The sequence below is a fragment of the Lineus longissimus genome, chromosome 12, assembly GCF_910592395.1.
Source record: "Lineus longissimus chromosome 12, tnLinLong1.2, whole genome shotgun sequence".
In the NCBI taxonomy this organism is placed as follows: domain Eukaryota; kingdom Metazoa; phylum Nemertea; class Pilidiophora; order Heteronemertea; family Lineidae; genus Lineus; species Lineus longissimus.
In genome coordinates this window covers 286,193-307,174 of record NC_088319.1, presented here as the reverse complement: position 1 = coordinate 307,174, position 20,982 = coordinate 286,193, and the positions used below count along the sequence as shown (strand labels likewise).

Genomic DNA, 20,982 nt, shown 5'->3' with positions numbered 1-20,982 from the left:
AAGATGAACTGATGGCTTCCTCTGGCGTTTTTGTAGTTCAATATAGTACTTAACCCTTGTACTCCAGGGACAGGGTAAAGGATGAACAGTTGCACTTACCTGCTGTCTTGGACTGATCTGAGGACTGAGAGATTGTGAATTTTGATTCAACACTTGTAAATGGCCGCTTGATGAGCTCGAGTTTGGCATCATGGGCATGTGTGGGCTGAGAGCGTAACCTGAAAGCAAGAATAACAAAGTTAGAGGAGCTCAGCGTGAGGAAGAACGGGACTGTACTCGATACCAGACCTCCATTGAACAGTCCATACCTAATATAGTTGTGGTTCAACTTTTCCCAGTTAGATATTGCAACTTTTAAACGAAGACTTGTTGAAACTTAGGGTATTATGATAAGCTTGAGAGTCTGACTTTGACCTGACTTCTCATGAAGATGAAATATCAAATCTATTTACAGAACATTCATTGGTGCCAACACGGACCTTATGGTCTTAGGGTTGGCCTTACCTGACAAACTTGCATTAGGATGGAACCTTATGGTCTTAGGGTTGGCCTCACCTAACGAACTTGCATTAGGATGGAACCTTATGGTCTTAGGGTTGGCCTCACCTAACGAACTTGCATTAGGATGGAACCTTATGGTCTTAGGGTTGGCCTCACCTAACGAACTTGCATTAGGATGGAACCTTATGGTCTTAGGGTTGGCCTCACCTAACGAACTTGCATTAGGATGGAACCTTATGGTCTTAGGGTTGGCCTCACCTAACAAACTTGCATTAGGATGGAACCTTATGGTCTTAGGGTTGGCCTCACCTAACGAACTTGCATTAGGATGGAACCTTATGGTCTTAGGGTTGGCCTTACCTAACGAACTTGCATTACTACCATTGTGGCTGTTGATATAAGGACCCTGCGAATTATGTAAGCTATTCTGACTGTGTTGAAGGATCCCTGCATGGTTCATAAACGAGTTGAGAGAAAACGTGAGCTCGAGTAGCTGGTCCTGGTTCATGTTGTTCCAGTTGTTCATGTCACCCTGACGCATGCTTTCAAACAGACCTGCAACAGAAAGTTAATTGACTGTGATGGGGGCCGTCACAACCTGTCTTACACTTGGGACATGATCTGTGAGTTACAGATGGCTCAAGAACCGAGCAGTTGGAACATGATCCGTGAGTTACAGATGGCTCAAGAACCGAGCAGTTGGGACATGATCCGTGAGTTACAGATGGCTCAAGAACCGAGCAGTTGGGACATGATCCGTGAGTTACAGATGGCTCAAGAACCGAGCAGTTGGGACATGATCCGTGAGTTACAGTTGGCTCAAGAACCGAGCAGTTGGGACATGATCTGTGAGTTACAGATGGCTCAAGAACCGAGCAGTTGGGACATGATCCGTGAGTTACAGATGGCTCAAGAACCGAGCAGTTGGGACATGATCTGTGAGTTACAGTTGGCTCAAGAACCGAGCAGTTGGAACATGATCCGTGAGTTACAGATGGCTCAAGAACCGAGCAGTTGGGACATGATCCGTGAGTTACAGATGGCTCAAGAACCGAGCAGTTGGGACATGATCCGTGAGTTACAGATGGCTCAAGAACCGAGCAGTTGGGACATGATCCGTGAGTTACAGTTGGCTCAAGAACCGAGCAGTTGGGACATGATCCGTGAGTTACAGTTGGCTCAAGAACCGAGCAGTTGGGACATGATCCGTGAGTTACAGTTGGCTCAAGAACCGAGCAGTTGGAACATGATCCGTGAGTTACAGATGGCTCAAGAACCGAGCAGTTGGGACATGATCTGTGAGTTACAGATGGCTCAAGAACCGAGCAGTTGGGACATGATCCGTGAGTTACAGATGGCTCAAGAACCGAGCAGTTGGAACATGATCCGTGAGTTACAGTTGGCTCAAGAACCGAGCAGTTGGGACATGATCCGTGAGTTACAGTTGGCTCAAGAACCGAGCAGTTGGAACATGATCCGTGAGTTACAGATGGCTCAAGAACCGAGCAGTTGGGACATGATCTGTGAGTTACAGATGGCTCAAGAACCGAGCAGTTGGGACATGATCCGTGAGTTACAGATGGCTCAAGAACCGAGCAGTTGGGACATGATCCGTGAGTTACAGTTGGCTCAAGAACCGAGCAGTTGGGACATGATCCGTGAGTTACAGTTGGCTCAAGAACCGAGCAGTTGGGACATGATCCGTGAGTTACAGATGGCTCAAGAACCGAGCAGTTGGGACATGTTCCGTGAGTTACAGATGGCTCAAGAACCGAGCAGTTGGGACATGATCTGTGAGTTACAGTTGGCTCAAGAACCGAGCAGTTGGGACATGATCTGTGAGTTACAGATGGCTCAAGAACCGAGCAGTTGGGACATGATCTGTGAGTTACAGATGGCTCAAGAACCGAGCAGTTGGGACATGATCTGTGAGTCACGTTTAACTCCATAACCTGGTATCCTCCCGGTCAAGTATAAAGTGATAACAAGGACAAGAATGCAGCAGATAGGTGGCACCACATGACAGTCTCCTGACCTTCAATGGATCAATCAGATTTATCCCTGTGTATGTGGCTAAATGTTCTGTGGAAGCATACAATGAGTAGTTGTATCCCGTAGACCACAGTCCTGTGGTCACACCAACTTCTGCATGCAACACACTTGTAATGGCTTACATCAGTGGTAATGTCAATGTGTGATGAGAAATATTAACAACATACATTGGATTGGAATAGTTTAGCATTGACCCCGATATCACAATCACTCCCCAAAAAAGTGAAAGACTTTTCCATACTTTGAAATTGGTGCATATCCGTCTGACCGAAGTCGAAGTGTCCGCTGCTGACAAGCCGAAGGCTCTCCTTTAATGCATCAAAGTTGACGGGATTCTGCGAGTTCATTGATCCACCTGCAGAGACAAAACATAGGACATACAGAGAAATAGTGTTGCATTAGGTTTCATATCGTTCAGTTTCTCACGGGACCTCTGTAGATTCCTCCTTCTTCAACCTCAACCCTTCATGGACGTTTTCAACCTCTCACAGAGCTTTGATTCAGTGGCCTGTGCCACGAACCCCCCCTAGTCCTACACCAACAGGCATAGATTTACAAGAATGTGATGAAATCGCAGTAAAATAAGACCAAATAATGGCTGATTTGGGTTTCTTGGAAGACCTTGTCACCAAGTCACTTTCCCCATTCGACATCTTACAAAGCTGTTTTAATGGATGTGCTCAAACCCAGATGACCACGCCCTGTCGTGACGATAAAATGGGGAAATCAAGAAACAAGTTTCAATATACCAATTCAGCCTCTCAATGACTTACATCATTTGGGACACACCCTGCTTTCCTGTGCAAATGTTTAATTTTCTGTGCCAAAACACCAGAAATCAGGGTGGTGTTTAACGTGACATGGATTAGGAGTGTATCGCAGGTGGTAGGAGATGAAGAATGGCTGGGTGCGTGTGGGGGCAAGCTACTGAGGAGTTTAACAAGCTATGCAACATGACAACATTTGTTTAAGCAGGGTACAGACGGTAGGGTTTATAAATGATGGACGTTTGACGTTTTTCACAACATATTTCAACACATACACCAAGTCTTGAAACAGAAGCAAAACACACATCGCAGCGATGACCGATTCTTGTCGCAGCCGCAGGCATAAACTGCAGACAGAGGAGTTTTGTTGCAAGGGATAACACGACAAGAAGCATACCTGGGTCATCTCCACTTTTGCCACCTTCCAACTTTACACCCTGTTGGCTAATATTACATAAATTTGCGATTTGGCCATCTGCAATAGAGGGGGCTGCCGGTCAGCTTGAACTCAGTGATATCATTTTATGTTTCTCAGCAACCGCGGCAGTGACCGGTGAGAATTATGAATCCCCGTGTTCAGGTATTTTGGTCAAGAAACAACAAGATAGAAGAGCGCATGACGTCAGGAAATCATTGTGTCATGATGTTATAACAATCAGAGTTTTGTTGTTTTCAAGTCAGACATCTCGACTGAAATGGTGTGACATCACGTGTGTGAAGTTGGTCCACTTCGTCAAGTGCTGCGCTCTTATGAAGGAATATTGGCTTTTGATCGACCACTGATGGCATAATGCACCAAATGACCACAATATTTTATACCCTTGACCCACAGCACAACAGATATCTAACATTCATAAGCAGAGATTGTCAGCGTGAAATGTGCTTGCGGCAAAAACAGGTGCTGGCTTTTGATGGACAACAACGGATCATCCACGCCCACTCTAAGAAATAACGGCGTTTTGGTGTGTTTACATGCAGTAGCACACCCCTTACATTGCACATCACGTGTACCGTATAAGGGGAATTACCACCATCGCTATAAATACTGTAAAGAGAGCCGTGAATGCCATATATAGTGCTAATTTGACTTGATTATCAGTCACATGATCTGAATACACCAAACCACACGATTAGTATTTCTAGGGTATCAGATTACACCCGAGTGATGGTGTTACCTTGGAAACCTGCAGCCAAAGACAATAGGCGTTTTTACACGGTGCGGGTTCAAGCCGGATCGAGACTAGTTCAGGTACCAGCCGGTTTATTTTCCCTCGTGTAAAAGCGAACATACCGTCCTGAACCCTCCTGGTCCGAGGCGGGTTCCGATCGCCGGTCTCGGGTCGGTGCAGGCCGGTGTAGGCCGGTGGAGGAGGGTTTATTTATGCGTGTAAAAGCGAACCGGCTCCGAGCCGGTTTGCACACGGTACTCGCGTGACGTCATTCGCGGGAATAGCTGCCGTGTTCCTGGCATGAAATTTTCCGCGGAAAGAAACTGCTGTGAAATCTTCAATTTATCGAGAGCAAGAGCTTTCTTTCCATACAAATGCTGTGTACAAAGCAAAAACTCTGCATCTCACCGGCGCCATCGTAAACCATTTTGTATTATTTGTTGTTGTGATATTTTCGTAGCTCCACCGCCAGCAGGATTGATCAGCGCCACCAATTGACGATGTTAGTGACGAACCGGCCTGGAGCCGGATCGAGGCCAGATCGTCGAACCGTCCCCGTGTAAAAGCGAAATGAACCGTCCTGAACCGAACACGCCTCGTGACGGTTCAGGAGGGTTGTCTTGAACCAGCACCGTGTAAAAAGGCCTATTCACCCGACCATCACAAATTGGGTTTTTTGGCCTAAAATGCTCAAAATACTCCGGTGAGACACTGCTGCCTTTTTTTCACCAAATAATGCACAGAGATATATTTCTGCTCTCACAATCACTGGTTGTGAGAGGTACTTGACTTATAGTACAGTTTTTACGGGCCGTTATTCAAGATGTCTCAGACAATCAAAATCAGGCAGTCAATGACTGGGTTATCGTTATGAGACATTTCATTCATAGCACTGGTTAGATTCCTTTATCTGCACCAAGATAGGGCAGCAAGAGATGTCACATGATAGGGGCACATTATCAATACTTACTTTGTGAATTTTCAAACATGGACCGGTAGAGACTTCTGAACGATGAACTCAGGTCTTGTTGGAAGTCACTGTCTATGAACGGTGGTTGAGGCTGCTGGCAAAAACAAACAAACGATTAGTGAATATTCTGCAGATTTTGTGAATGATATCAATATTAAAGCGAAACTGAAAATCGTAGAAAAGTATTTTAATTGGAAAAACCATAGGAAATTTTGGCATAGGTTAAAATAAAATTCGAATTACTTTTTTTAAAGAAATTTTTGCAAATCACGAAAATAGAACGGTGATAAAATTTGTAGGTTTAAAGAATTTCCTGGCTGAGATCAAAGCAAGTTTGTACAGGGCGTGACAGAAATATCAACATGACACAAGCTTGACATCGTGCCCGCAGTAAAAGGGTTAACTAATCATTTTTCACTGTGTCAGCAAAATCAATATAAACCTCTTCAAAGCACAACCTTTGAAAGTTGACACCAGTTGAAATTATTGGTAGCAGTTTTTGAACGCGATCTGTTGGTTAGCACCGCCCCCATCCTCCTGAACCCTCCAGCTAGTGCGGTTCAATTCATACTCCTACTTAACTGGATCCACTTGTGCTTTTTTAATCAGACAGCACAAAATTTTGACACGAAATTTATATTTTCGGAATCAATTGACAAGCCTTTCAGCAAAAGAGCAGACTGCTTCTTTAAAATAATCTTCTTGCTCTGCCTATTTTCTGCAGTACGCCCCCAAAAATCTGTTTTTTGAAAATTTGTTTCCCGTTTTTTCATTTTGCAAATTCTGTGTGACTGCTTCACCTCAAAGACAACACGAAATATCAAGAAATCACTTCACATGGATCAAGAACTATTTTTAGCCGTGAATAATTCTGAGATGATCAATGAAAATTCACATCCAAGGGAAATGTGAAATATAGCACGGGAGTCACTTATTGCATCACCCTGGGCGTGTAACATCATCCTTTTTAGTTGCTATTGCTAACAGGCGTGGATCCAAGGGCAAGCGGGGGACACACCAGACGCATGCACTCAGTAATTCATGAAAAATCTTTGAAATTGACTATGATGACATTTCAGAACACACGAGAAGACTTGATAAAAAAAGCAGCGCACACACCCTCTTTTCTGGCTCCTGTTCCTGATTTCTATTGGACCAAGTTTGTGGAGTGACAACTTTTCGAGTCACCATGTATATACCTACCCCAGATTGCACATGCTGGCTTGTTTGAACATTAGGTGAGTTTAACATAGGCGACTCGCTCGTGTGACACGATCCGTTGGCCATGCTGTGGTAGGCAGGTTCGGGGCTGTATGGCGACGACTAAAAAAACAAAGGAACATTTTTGAGATCATTTTGTCTGCTTCAGATTCATAACCCGACGCCGATAGGTCTTACATCTTGGTCACAACTGTTTCTAACTTGTGTCCTTGGGCAAGGCGATGAACCTTGTCTGCTTCCTTTACCAAGGTGTATCATTGGGTTGAAGCGGAATCAGGCCCACAGGCAGAAGGAGAAGCATTCGCCGTCTCCTTGGGTCAAAGGTCAGCATCTGACTACTTCAAGGCACACTACTAACCCGTTCACTTAAACGTCGTTTTTTATTCCGTGGCAGTGGATCTTCAGGTGGATTCGTATCGATCGCCCAATATGACCCCTGCAAATAGAGAGTGCCTTTAAGATCTCTAACTGAAACATCATGATGACATTACACAGGTTTGACTCTTAAAGATCACCCCTTTTCTACAGCCTTGTCCTTCAGCACCATATCTGATTCTTATAAATATACGAGTATTGTCAAATTCTAGTGAAAGTTTAATGGTTCAAATAATACAGACACACATGCTCATATCTACTATTCAGATTTCGAGTAATGTAGTAGTTTTATTGACTTGAACCAAAGCACTATTGAATAATAATCTGCCAGTTACACCACTGATATTTACACTTGACTTTAATTCACAAGTAAATTTGAATTTCTGTCGGACAGATATTTTGTCATTGTGTCCACGCCTCCAGTCTCAACTTGTCAAGAAGGTCAAAATGAAGATATACTCAAATATAAAGAATCAAAAGTCTCGTGTTTGAAATCAGACTAGTCAGACATTTGGCTCTACACAGTGGCATTGGGCAAATCACTTGACTATTTTACTTTTTGACCACTACTCTTTTGACTTTAAAGGCACCCCGAGCGTTATGACATGATAATCACTCAATAACACATTCGTGGCGATCAACTTTAATATTTTGAACCCGGCAGCCCCCAGATGGCGCTGTTCAAAACATGTCAGCTCTGACACATTCAAAACAGTCAGAGCAGATTTTGTTGATGTAGGAGAGGATTCTGTTTGGAAGAGCCTAATATGGTAAGCCAGAGGGGGAGAGAGGGGGTAGTGCATCGATGAAATATCAACTGATTCACTCGGGTATAATATTGGATATTTCCAGGCAATAGTACCATGTCTCCCACACACACCACGTAGGGTCAGGGGGTGTATCGTACTAACTGTGGGGTCGACACATTTTATGGTTTACAAAAACATGCTCTAGGGGGGTCTCAAAACATGAAATGGCTACTGGCAAAAATCATTGCTTGTTTCCCAAGAATCTGAAGTATTTTCAATCAAAAAATGAAAACATTGAAACAGCTGACTTTTCAGAATGAAAGCAATTGGAACAATTAGCTTACTGAAGGCAAACTACCCGCATGGGTTCTTCTAGAGTGATAATGTCACAAGACGGAACAAGACGGAACAGCTCTTATCAACAATGAAACAGCTTTTATCGCAGAGGCCTATACAGATAGAATGTGGATCCAATCCAAACCACTGAACCGTGAAAACTGAGCCACTTGACCCAAACTGAGCGTGAATACGTGCTATGGGATTCCCGCGGTGAATCGCCCTGGAGCAAATCGTACTCAAATCGATCTATGCCGTCGCGTCTTTTCAAAGGTCAGCTGTGTGTTTGAGGTCACTGTGAAGTCGTGAGGTTTGGTCGAGAGTGAGAGTGTCCGCACCCAGTGCTTCTGCCAGGATTCCAAAAGGGTGGGTGTCATCTTATTACAATGAAATAGGGCAGGGAGCAGTTTTGAAACAGTTCCCATACTGTTTGATGCAGTTGGAGATCTGGCAAATCAACTCAGTTCCTCCCTGTGTTATAACCTGAGCATTTCTGACTGATACACACACCTTGGTGGAGCAAGGCACATTAAAGAGACCTGCTGAGAGTCTCGTACCCACACCTTGGTGGAGCAAGGCACGTCAAAGAGACCTGCTGAGAGTCTCGTACCCACACCTTGGTGGAGCAAGGCACGTCAAAGAGACCTGCTGAGAGTCTCGTACCCACACCTTGGTGGAGCAAGGCACGTCAAAGAGACCTGCTGAGAGTCTCGTACCCACACCTTGGTGGAGCAAGGCACATTAAAGAGACCTGCTGAGAGTCTCGTACCCACACCTTGGTGGAGCAAGGCACATTAAAGAGACCTGCTGAGAGTCTCGTACCCACACCTTGGTGGAGCAAGGCACATTAAAGAGACCTGCTGAGAGTCTCGTACCCACACCTTGGTGGAGCAAGGCACGTCAAAGAGACCTACTGAGAGTCTCGTGTCTCCTTTGGGTTCAAACCAAGGACCTCATTTTACCGCTGCTGAGAGTCCGAGCCACAAGACTAGAGCAACTCTCTGTGGTTACAACCTTTGCAAGCCAGGTGGAGGGGTCTGCAATGTCGTGAACCGGGTCAAAAATTCAGCAAGGGTCAGAAACAAGTGCAAAATATTTGCAGCGCAACCAGTAGCAATGTAGCAATGCTATTGATCGGTAAAGACCCTAGAAAAATATCCGACTATGTTGATTCAATCAATTACAGGGACCTTGCATTCAGGTTTACATAATACTCCCTCATGACATGAGCTTGACATCAAGTCCCACCAACATGAGCTTGATATCACGTGCCACCAATATGAGCTTGATATCACGTGCCACCAACATGAGCTTGATATCACGTGCCACCAACATGAGCCGAAGACACGTTGTTTGACCAACTGATCACGTGCCACACATGCTGACCAACGTGAATAACATCCTCCGCAAAAACGCGACCACTTGAGACAATAAATAGACGTCTGTCTAATTATTTCATTACAATACATTCGGGTAGAAAATTGCAGTAAACTGATCCACGATATCAGCATATCATCGGACGTGTGCCTTGATTTGCAAGTCTTACAGCGACTCATTCTCTCCAGCGGTCTCAAATTGAAGATCGAGACTCGGCTGGGGCAACTGAGTTGTGTGTTCTCTTCTGGTTTCGACAAAACGAAACCACAATTGAAAATAGTTCTCAGTGTGTTTCATGAAGACAACTCGTTTATGAATTTTAGCTGTGATATTTCTTCGTTTCCACAAAAGTGTTTTTTTCTTCACAGAACCCCTATTATTGTTGATGTTTTAGTCCAGGAACATACTTCTCCTAAATTATTAAAGGAACTAGAATTCATAAAGCAGTAGAGAGATTCAGGACGGTAGAACAATGATTTGTCATGCCTGACTGAACTGAATCAAATGCTGTCATGGTCATTGGTGCTGACTTTCCTTTGTCTGACCCTCCAGCATGGCAGGTGATGACATCATGTGACATCACAGGATTGTGACAGACAATAAGGGTTGGCCATCCATGAGCGATTCTCCTTATCTTTAGTACAATGAGCATTTATGACTTTCTGTCACTTTTCAATTGAACACACAATGTATTATAGTTTGAAAACCTCACAGTCACATGTGTGGTTGACAAAATGGAGTACAACTAGGGGTTAAAACCTATATTCTTCAATTGGATGGAAGTCAAAAATAACTTGAGGCTTTTGTCATTCGCTGAAACTGTAACACAACTCCCACTGGATTCCAAAATCCCCTTTCCCCATAAGAACCAAGTCCTGGTTTTTTTCATCTTCACTCAATGAAAAGTGGAAAATGAAACCAGACCAAAAAAATCAACTGTCAAAATCAGCAGATTCAAAATTGAAAATTCCATATCTCGCAAGAACTTTTTATCTCAGCTCATTTCCAATTCAGGTAATATCCCACGCCTTTTCAAAATCAATCACTTGTTCAGGGTGACCCAAAATGATTGCAACGCATAATCAGGATACTCCACTTTGAATTTGTTCGTTCAGGCTCAGCTATTGAAAAAATTGAATTTTTTTTCATTTTTAGCACCTGGACCAGAATACACCATTGCCATTCAATTTGACCATTCTAATCAGGACACCTCTCAATAAAGGACAGCATTTGTCAGTCCTGAGGGTGTCCTGGATAATGAGGTTCTATTAAGCACCCACTGAAAGATATTTGGTGTTGAGAACCCTGTATACGTCATATGGTAATTGCTTTGATAACCTTTCCAATCGTAAGATGACCTTTCTGCTGGAATTCTGACGACCTTGAAGTTCCGCGGCTAAAATTTTCAGGACTGTTTTTTATCACCTACACTAGCAGAATCTGAGAGTTGAATGCTCTTGTGGATTGCAATCGTTTCGGGTCACCCTGTACATAAAAAGCAATATGTTTGATCATCCAATTGATTCCAACACAAACTCCCCAAAATCAATCAATTTTACAAAAATTTTGAATCATATTCAATCGAACACAGTTTGATATTTTAAAAGTAATATATTAGAAAATTTGTTTTTCTTTTAAATCATCATTTGATACGCAGGATAAAAAATGTCGGCCTACCTTTCCTGGGTCATCTTTTGAACGCGGCACTTTTAGAAAACATTTGTTGAGTGACAAGTTATGTCGTATTGAATTCTGCAAAGAGAAAGAGGAAACACATGTCATCATCGATGTACTCAACACATGTCATCATCGATGTACTCAACACATGTCATCATCGATGTACTCAACACATGTCATCATCGATGTACTCAACACATGTCATCATCGATGTACTCAACACATGTCATCATCGATGTACTCAACACATGTCATCATCGATGTACTCAACACATGTCATCATCGATGTACTCAACACATGTCATCATCGATGTACTCAACACATGTCATCATCGATGTACTCAACACATGTCATCATCGATGTACTCAACACATGTCATCATCGATGTACTCAACACATGTCATCATCGATGTACTCAACACATGTCATCATCGATGTACTCAACACATGTCATCATCGATGTACTCAACACATGTCATCATCGATGTACTCAACACATGTCATCATCGATGTACTCAACACATGTCATCATCGATGTACTCAACACATGTCATCATCGATGTACTCAACACATGTCATCATCGATGTACTCAACACATGTCATCATCGATGTACTCAACACATGTCATCATCGATGTACTCAACACATGTCATCATCGATGTACTCAACACATGTCATCATCGATGTACTCAACACATGTCATCATCGATGTACTCAACACATGTCATCACCGATGTACTCAACACATGTCATCACCGATGTACTCAACACATGTCATCACCGATGTACTCAACACATGTCATCATCGATGTACTCAACACATGTCATCATCGATGTACTCAACACATGTCATCATCGATGTACTCAACACATGTCATCATCGATGTACTCAACACATGTCATCATCGATGTACTCAACACATGTCATCATCGATGTACTCAACACATGTCATCATCGATGTACTCAACACATGTCATCATCGATGTACTCAACACATGTCATCATCGATGTACTCAACGCGATTGCTCAATTGACATGTCAGCTTTTAAATCTGCGCTAACATTTCACCGTTAAACAGTATTTAGGTTAAAAACACAAAAAGTTGATTGACGTCTTTCCGAAAAGTACAAAAAAAGTCCCGCCCGATGGATCGATTATTGAAGGACATCAGCGATTATTGAATGATCTTACATTTATCATAAAAATGATGAGTGAGTGGCATGCATTCAAACTAATGGTTTCAGTGGCATGAAGAGAGCAGCTATTGTTGCTCTATGATAGAGCAATCAGGCCTCGTGGAGACAGCAAATTACATTGTCTTGATTATTTTCAAGGTCTGACTTCATGATAGTACCACTACCAGTAGTAAACTGCTACGGTCTACAGCGTTCCAGTTCCACAGGCTTTGTGGTCAGTTACAACTAAAACACCAAGAACGCACATCAGGATTTCTCAAATGCCTGTGAAAACCACAAGGTTTCCAAAGATGGTCGGCGGTTCCCGCTGAATAGCGAAATCAGACCTCAATTAGAACAGCGGGTCATTGTCAGCTGCTAGCTCCTTTTGCTACCCTGCACACACATTGCAGTATACATAAAATGACACCCTTCCAGTCCCACTGACCCTCTTCAAACATCCCTGTCACAGCTTGAGCCAGGTGAGTTTGACGCTTCTGAGCTGTCACTCATAAAGCTGGGCTGTGGATACTTCTTACCAGTACTGTACTGTTCAGCAAGAAGTTTTTTTTCCAAATCACATCCTTTCAAAAGGGCAGGAAATCTTTCAGCCACACATTTGCGCCAACCGCAAGCCTGACTATGTAATACACATGTACAAAACTGCCTCAATGTATAGCCGGAGCCACACTCGACTGCACACCCATCAAAACAACCTACACCACTTGGCCGACTTTTACCCTGAAAGGAATGCAACACAAGAAATAGGCCTACTTACTATTTTTCGCACACAAAGCACAACACATTTTCTGTCATTTAAACCATGAACTATAGTTCATACACTGAGAGAGTTTATTGTAAAATTTATAACAAAGGCTTCTATTTTTGAACACGATCAGGCCATTACTGACACTGGATGACGTAGCTCTGACGTTTAACCCTTTAGCTACTGATCCGCCCGTAGCCGCCCGCCCGGCTCCTCACTGATCCGCCCGTAGCCGCCCCTGTTTAAATCTACCACTGCGCCTGTACCAATGCACATAATTCACTAATAATACCATGGGGACATGGTTGCCTACCTTATAATTCATTTAAAGCTCGTTTCTAGGTGTGCTACAATGTATTTTCATAGAGAAAAATAGCTTTGAATGAACATCTTGAACTTTGGTGAAAATGCCGCCATGTTGGATTATGATCGAAAATTTCGTGACACAAATTGGGTCATTGTGGAACCAAAACTGGACAGATTTTCATCTAACTACTTTCAAAAGATTGTTAGGAGACTGGACAATTGGAATATGATGGTGTGGACATTCATAAAGTACGAACACAGGGCGTAATATAGGCTGAAAGCCGATGCATGATACCGCTTGGTCACTACAGTAGTCTTACATGTAAATGTACATGCTTATACACTGTGCGTGTTTATCACCTAAAAAAAGTCAGGATAAGTGCATAAATAGCAAGTTATTAGTGGAATATCGATTTGTTTTGCCAGTAACCCATCAATATATGTCATTCTGTGGTGATACATTGACATTTTTGGTCATTTCTATCCATAAAAAGAGGTGTTTGTGCTGAAATTTTAGATTCGAAGATGGTGGGTTAATTCTGGTTCGTGGAGGGTTAATTCAACTAAAATTGCCTAAAATCGTGTAGATATGAATGTATTCTACCAAATAAATATCACTTGTAGTGCATGAAATACAACTTTTTGTATCTCTTTTTTCAAAAGTTCTTTACCTAGTCAAAATCATGATTTGGCTTTAAAACTTCAGTGAGCAGCAGGTAGAAAATTGTAGGATCCGTAGTAGCTAAAGGGTTAATCAGATTCAAGTCCAAAATGTGCTATTTTTATGAGATTAGGGTGGGCCATCCACATTTACAGGGATGTTTGGCTAATGTTTTTTTAAAGTAAGACATGTTTTCCAGAGGCCCCCCCCCCCCCCCCCCCCCCCCGCCTCCTCGACACCACAAAGTATTGCTCATTCACCACTACAGTCTAAACTGTGTAGCTTTCGTCAATTTTCTAATCAACGTGACCAGATTAAAACACTTATCGAGGATTTGTCTGAGGTATTATTCTAAATCTGATGTCTACTGCGCCTTGTTGAAGATATCCCTGGTCAAACATGGTGGTGGACGTAGGATAATGACCAGATTTGAACAATATAAGAATTGTAAATGAGACCATAACAGAGGGCTGGCCAGAGTTGATTCCTGAATGAACACATCTCAACTACTTCATCATTTCAAGGCTTCTGTCAAGGCTTGACCACATGATTGATGAACCAATATTTTGGCTAGAACTTGAAATCCTAAAGCGATAAGAACGCCTTCAAAATGATGTGAATGCCCATTTTAACTTGGAAGGCTCTTCTCGGCAAAAACAGAAGAACTGATTTGGAGCTGAAATCCTGACATTAAAACTCCTACAAAACTGAATGCCAATTTCTAGGGAGGGAGTTCTTGCTAAAATTGTGGTGCCTATGGTCAATCCCCCCAATTCAATCAAAATAGGACCCTTGGTAATGAGGAACTTTATCACCGTTAGGCTGGACGAGTAAATCAAATGGTCCACACACAAGAGATATCAATCACATGTCAATTTCATTCACAAAAAGATTCGGTACTATATTGAATGCTATAAACTACATACTGCCAACTTCTCTTAACAAAGTCCCATTATGGAAAGCTCTTTCAAAACTGCATGAGTGACCATACCAAAAATCATGTGGGAAAAATATATATTTTGCATTTTTGACAGAGAGTGACAAATGTTTCAAAAAGGTACTGAACGTCTGCTGACTTCAAGTCAATTCCAGAATCATTGTACATGTACTCAACCATAGAGAACACACACATCTTGAGAACATTCAGAATGGCTAATTTTTGAATTCCAATACACCAGTGGCAATGTAACTCGATGTGCTTATTGCGCTCATTGTATCCTTCTATACAATAGGAAGATGAAATTTCAATCGTATGATTTCTTTCATCCTCCGTGGAACTGTATGAATCCGATCGAGCACGCGTCAGCAATTGCATCTCCCGCATATGATCTGTTCTCATATCGGGTCAATAACAGCTTCAGGCAAATCAGCAGTATCGATCGGAGAACGGTTTTTCAAATTCTGAGGAATGTGGCAGTGATAAAAGGCTGTGCGTAATTAGTGGTGGATTAGTTGAGTTTGGAGTCATGCTGGACTTTCAGTGTTTCAGCTGAAGAGTAAGCAGGTTGCACCACCACCCTGCCTTTTCTCTTTTATTTTCCCTTTTTCCCTGCCTTTTATAACAATACAAGTGGCTGATGCATTTCCTTCATTAAAGCAGGGTGCTGCTGCCTGCCTTTTTTGGGATGTATGGGTGCAGCGGTTGCGCAGTTGAAGAGAGTCGGCCTCATGATCAAGAGGTTGTCGGTTCGACTGCCGGCTGAGTCACTATTTGGTTCCCCTACTGGTCGCATTCAAGTGAGCGCCTTCTGGTTGCTCCTTGAAACCCCTGAATGGCTGATTTGTTTCTGGGGAGACCGGGGTATATATGATTGAACAGGGAAACATGGAAAAGGCCATCAATGTCGCTTCTCTGCTCTGCCTTTTCTTTTTTAAAGGGACTCTATAGGCAGTAGCTAGGTAGGCATGATAAAGTTACACAAAGTCGTCAATAGGGTTCTTTCACATATCACAGTACATCAAAAGTATTCACGCTGTACAAGGAATATACTTAGTGCCTAGTGGTGTATCCAATATGATCCAGGGCCCTTAATACTGTGCATATATTAGTCACCTGAAGATGACAAATTTAACCCCCTCCTCATGACTATATTCCCCCTTTAATTAAGAGGCCTGCTGGACCATAGGAGAGTTCAGAGAGGATGATTTTGTGAACGTTTTGATGGTATAGATTAAAGGATCTGTGACCCATAGGTCACTGATCTGAATCTTTTATTGTGTAGACCCCCCCCCCTCAACCAATGCCTGCCAACCATGTCATGCATGATGTCCCGCATGATGTACGGTAATAAAAAGAACGTAAAAAGAATAAAACACATAAAAAATAAAAGCCTGAAAAAGTTGACAGTTGCCGATATCAGCAGTAACAATCCCATAATAAGTGAAAATGCAAGAAAAACTGTAATTGTACATCGCAAAACAACGAAAAACCACACTTGCTCAGTCAGAGTAGTGACTAGTGGTATACAATGTATACGCTTACGTGTGTAGAAACGTCAAAATGTACGCACCTTCCAGCCATTGCCTGCCTCTCTGTAGTAAGGAAAATTGTCACAGATCCATTGATATATCTCACTTAGGGTCATTTTCTTCTTGATCGAACTGTTTATAGCGAATGTGATGAGGTTTGCGTAGCTGTAGGGAGGTTTTCCATCCCGTGTTGTGTGGTGATCAACTTCACGCTGATCGAAAGTGGCATTCGTGTCGAGAGGAGAGTTCGGAGGTTTGCGTTGCGCCATTCCCAGCTGTCCTTTGACACCATTCCCGACGCCGTTCTGGCCGGGTTTGAGGCCAGGAGGCCCTGCCATCCCCCCTCCAGGAAATGGCTTCAGGTTGGATAACCAGTCAATCGGTGTGAGGCTGAGACTGCAGGGATCAATGTGCGTCTCATTATTGACATCAAATTCGGCATCAGAGTCAGAGTCCGCCATTTTGGTTCACTATAACCTCATTACTCAAAGTAGTGCCAAGTATATAAATGCGCCCACGTTTATCAAGCGTTATCGATTTCAGGGCCTAACTGACGATTAAAACTCTATCAGATATATTTCAACCTATTAGGTATCATGTGTGGCCTATTTTATGCTATTAGCATGTTCTTTTAAAGAAGTACTATGTTCATTAGTGATTTCAACGCGAACGCACAAACCTCTTAACACCCCAGGAAGCTTCTTCCCCCAGCAGCGTTGCGTAGCAGCGACAACCAGGCTGATGTCACGTGCCCGCCAAATTCAAAACCGGTTCGTCCCAGCTTGTTGGCTGATCATTATTTGGTCCTCCAATTCTGTGGTATGGCCTTGTTTTGGGATTTGTCGTAAATACGTCACTGGGGCGGAAGTCTATTATTAGATGGGGATGACCACGGCGTACAACTAACTTGGTGAGAAGTCCCTCGTGTGTAACGGGCTTTAGCTGCACATTGTGTACATAGTGCATGGCTGGTGTAAAGTGAAAGATAGTCCCTCAAATTATAAAGTCCTTTACAAATGTCTTTGATTGTTTATTGCTTCTCAGGGCCTGTAGCATCTTGACCACCAAGGTTTTTACATCTTATATCAAGATTTAAACCCAGGGCTGGGTATAAGGAAATTAGGTTCAGGATGGCTGCAACTACTGTGTTAATAGCAAAGCCATAGGAATGATTAATCCGAGGAATTTTAGAAGTGTTCTCTTCATGCCGAGAGGACAACTCTAATGGGCCCTGTGCCCGAGAAGGTGTTGATGCTGGTGGGGTAGTTAACCCAGTCCCCCGAATCTCCTTTCAGTGGGCAACCGTCGACTGTGCTTCCATCTTGAATGAATAAGGCACACTACAAGGGCATCGTGAACTTCCGTGCCGTTGTCCAATTTGATCCCCAGCCCCTGCCGATATGCCCCCAGCCTTTAAAATGTTGTATGGAAATCCACCCCTTCCAGACTGATGATGAAATTCATCAAGATCATATCAAGGAAAAGAGAACTTTTATCACAACAAAAACGAATTCGATCTATAAAATATCATTTTTATTTCATCGAACTACTTGTATATGCAAAAAGTGGAGATAAAAAAGTATATAAAGATTATAAGAATGAGTTGCGTACCCTAGTATTAAATGGAATCGCAAGATTTTTCCAACCCTGGATACGGTCAAATTCTAACTCTGATCCACTCATGCTAGAGTAATATAAGACGACCTTAATGATGCTTTTGATTTTTTAAAAGCCGAAAATGGTTCCATCATTATTGTAACAGAACTTTGTCACTCCCGACATGTGCTCACTCCCTATGCCCAAATAGGCGTTAGCAGGGAGTTGGTGTTAGTTGGTTTAAATTTGTTTGCCTGGCTTTTAATGGTCAACAAACACCGCAACCTTTTCCAAGTTGCGATGCAATCTCCTAGCCCCGCCATTAGTAGCGGTTACTAAATGTTACCATGAAGCTAGCGTACATTTGGTCTCTTCCGGAAGCCGCTGTCCTCTCGCGATGATTGGGGACCAAATTACAAAATTAAAAGAATATGTGCCGAGACGACCAATCCCGGTAGGCCTATCACATCATGTCTATCCCCGGGACCGACTGACTCCGATTTGGTTGACCTTGACCTTGGCCATCAAAGGTCATGTCAAGGATGGACGTGCGGCTCCCCGAGCGTCCCTCTCCCAGACTATCTTTCATGTTCACCAAAACCGCCAGATTCGAGTTTGATTTCCTGGGGACAGATCCCCTGGATCCATGTGAACCAATGGATCGTTTGTCCGCTGGGATGTACTTGGCTTTCTTCCCAGATGCCCGGATGTCAGCCGAACTTGCTGAACGGCCATGAGTCCCGTCACTGGCTAATAGATTCGGACTTGAAGACGAGGCTGTTAAAATTCGGTCCACATAACCGAGTGACGGCTTTCCGGTCTCGCCATTTCGTCTGCTGTTGGTTGGTTCCGGGGAGTTTCGCCCGCCCATCCACAGTTTGGGATTCAAAATCCTTGTGAGACTTTTTAACTCTTTTTCTCGGAGGCGTACTTTGTTTTGACGGACGTCGAAGAAGACTGAAAGGAAATTACGGAAACATCAGTTGGTAAAACGAAGACTTACGACAACTAATGACCTGCAAATTGCTCTAGCCTATAGCCTCCCTTTGCGATATTTTTCGTCATAACATTATTTCATTCATCCAATCAGCCGAATGTCATTTCGTCTCCCAAAATAGCATCTTTTGATTGGTCTATTTCTCATGGTTACACCGATGATGCAAAATTTGTAGCCTCTGATTGGACAAGCCGTCTGGGAGTCTCGGAAATCCTGTGAGGGTCTGGAAGGGGATGAAAATCGAATGTTTGGTATGGACATCCATCCCTTTCCAGACTGTTGAGTACTTACACTTTACAACTAGGCTGAGCAAGAAGATTGATCCAATCATGATGGCAATGCCGTACGCGACCAAAGTGGCCGGGTCTCTCCCGTCATACATCGTCGAGAAACTGAAGCAATTCTCATTATTCTTGTTCAGGGCCGTGGAGAATATATTCGGGTCCGACACATTGAAGACCATGGAGTCCACAAGGCAGATGACGTAGGTGATCGCGCCAGCTTGTAACCCGGTGAACGTCAAAGTGTCGAATGTATTTTGTGTCAGATTCCTTGTCAAAATAATAGAAGGGTTCAATGTATATTTTTCATAGCAAACAAATTCGTATTCCTTTATGGTAATATTTCTGGGCCACTTGAAACTGACAGTGGTGGATGTGATTGTCCAATCAGGGACGTCGAGACGAACAGTCTCGCAAGATGCACCAGAGAAGTAAGGACCACAGACACACGACTCAGTTCCAGTTTTCGTGTCGGCCGCGCAGTTTCCGCTGCGACATGTGGACGAGGTTGGACAAGCTGTTGTGATGATTTCTCCACTGACAGGTGTCATGGCCGCCAACGTTGCCATGACGATCATGATCGAAATGCCTTTTAGTTTCATTCCTGCAAAGTAAAGTGAAATGATCGAGAAACTTTATTTGAATTATACATTATGCCACTGACTTATTGCCCTAAGCGGCAAACCTTGTGAAGAGAAATTGAACCAACCGCGCTGGAAAATTACCCTTCCTAAGCGGCAAACCTGGTGAAGTGAAATTGGGCCAACCCTGATACTCTGAATTGGTATTTAGGCCTACATAAGTCACTGGTGAACCAAGTATGCCAGTGCCAGTGCGAGTGACACTTACACTCAAAACGCATTGACCAGCCTCGTCCTGTCGCCCAAAGGTCTAATTTGGGGGCGCAATGGACTGCCCCGTGAGTGTAGTGCCAATATGAAGCGTTATGGTGGAATGTAGTCTTAGACACTGCCAAAACTCTACCAATCAAAAATCAGTATCCACGTTGCACTTCTGATAGCGAAATTATGATCACTTGTAAGAGAAGCCTTCGACTTATGTTCAAACCTCTTCTGATTAAGACAGTAAATGGTACATACCTTCAGTTCATGAACTAAATATCATCCCTCTGTCAGCAGCATTTTACTTCCGAAATACGTTGTTTACAAACAGGGACCACTGCACATACACCATTATGCACCAATTTATAGAGTAGTGCTTTTACATAGGGGCTTTTACATAGGGGCTAAATCCATACACTACTGTGTAAAACCTGTTGGTGTCTTATGTAAGATGGTCACAACAGTCAACACACCAGCGAAACCGACTGTGCTAATAGGCAGGTTTCGCAAGACTTACGAAGAGTCTACGAACTTCGAAGAAAGAAGTGAGTAATGTGTAATGTATTTTATCGACGACTTTAAAACAAAATGTTCCTCCGATTATAATTTCTCCTTCAAATAATAAAAGTGTAATTGATTGTTTCCGTTTTATTGCCCCCCCCCCCCAGCTAAGTCCCTGTTTGAAGGAACAG

The 20,982-nt window shown here is 43.1% G+C and overlaps 2 protein-coding genes across 4 annotated transcripts in view; both read right to left on the bottom strand.

Moving 5' to 3' along the window:
• LOC135497161 (forkhead box protein J3-like) overlaps window positions 1-17,034 on the bottom strand; it is a 31,662-nt gene extending 14,628 nt beyond the window's left edge. For 2 of the 3 annotated variants that reach the window (XM_064786904.1, XM_064786907.1), the window contains exons 1-8: window positions 16,616-17,034; window positions 11,195-11,269; window positions 7,039-7,116; window positions 6,663-6,782; window positions 5,460-5,553; window positions 2,795-2,908; window positions 862-1,056; window positions 100-218 (exon numbers count right to left, since the gene is read on the bottom strand). In XM_064786904.1, coding sequence (XP_064642974.1) covers window positions 100-218; window positions 862-1,056; window positions 2,795-2,908; window positions 5,460-5,553; window positions 6,663-6,782; window positions 7,039-7,116; window positions 11,195-11,269; window positions 16,616-16,912 — 1,092 coding nt within the window. In that variant the 5' untranslated portion in view covers window positions 16,913-17,034. The remainder of the gene's footprint in view (window positions 1-99; window positions 219-861; window positions 1,057-2,794; window positions 2,909-5,459; window positions 5,554-6,662; window positions 6,783-7,038; window positions 7,117-11,194; window positions 11,270-16,615) is intronic. The other variant, XM_064786906.1, reaches the window with a different exon arrangement.
• A 1,150-nt stretch (window positions 17,035-18,184) lies between these two features.
• Window positions 18,185-20,617, bottom strand: LOC135497328 (uncharacterized). The gene is made up of 3 exons (XM_064787134.1): window positions 20,549-20,617; window positions 19,459-20,052; window positions 18,185-19,127 (listed from the first exon to the last, which is right to left on the bottom strand). Exons 2-3 carry the CDS (start codon window positions 20,048-20,050, stop codon window positions 18,634-18,636), a joined length of 1,086 nt encoding a protein of 361 aa, XP_064643204.1. The 5' UTR covers window positions 20,051-20,052; window positions 20,549-20,617; the 3' UTR covers window positions 18,185-18,633.
• Between the last annotated feature and the right edge of the window lie 365 nt (window positions 20,618-20,982).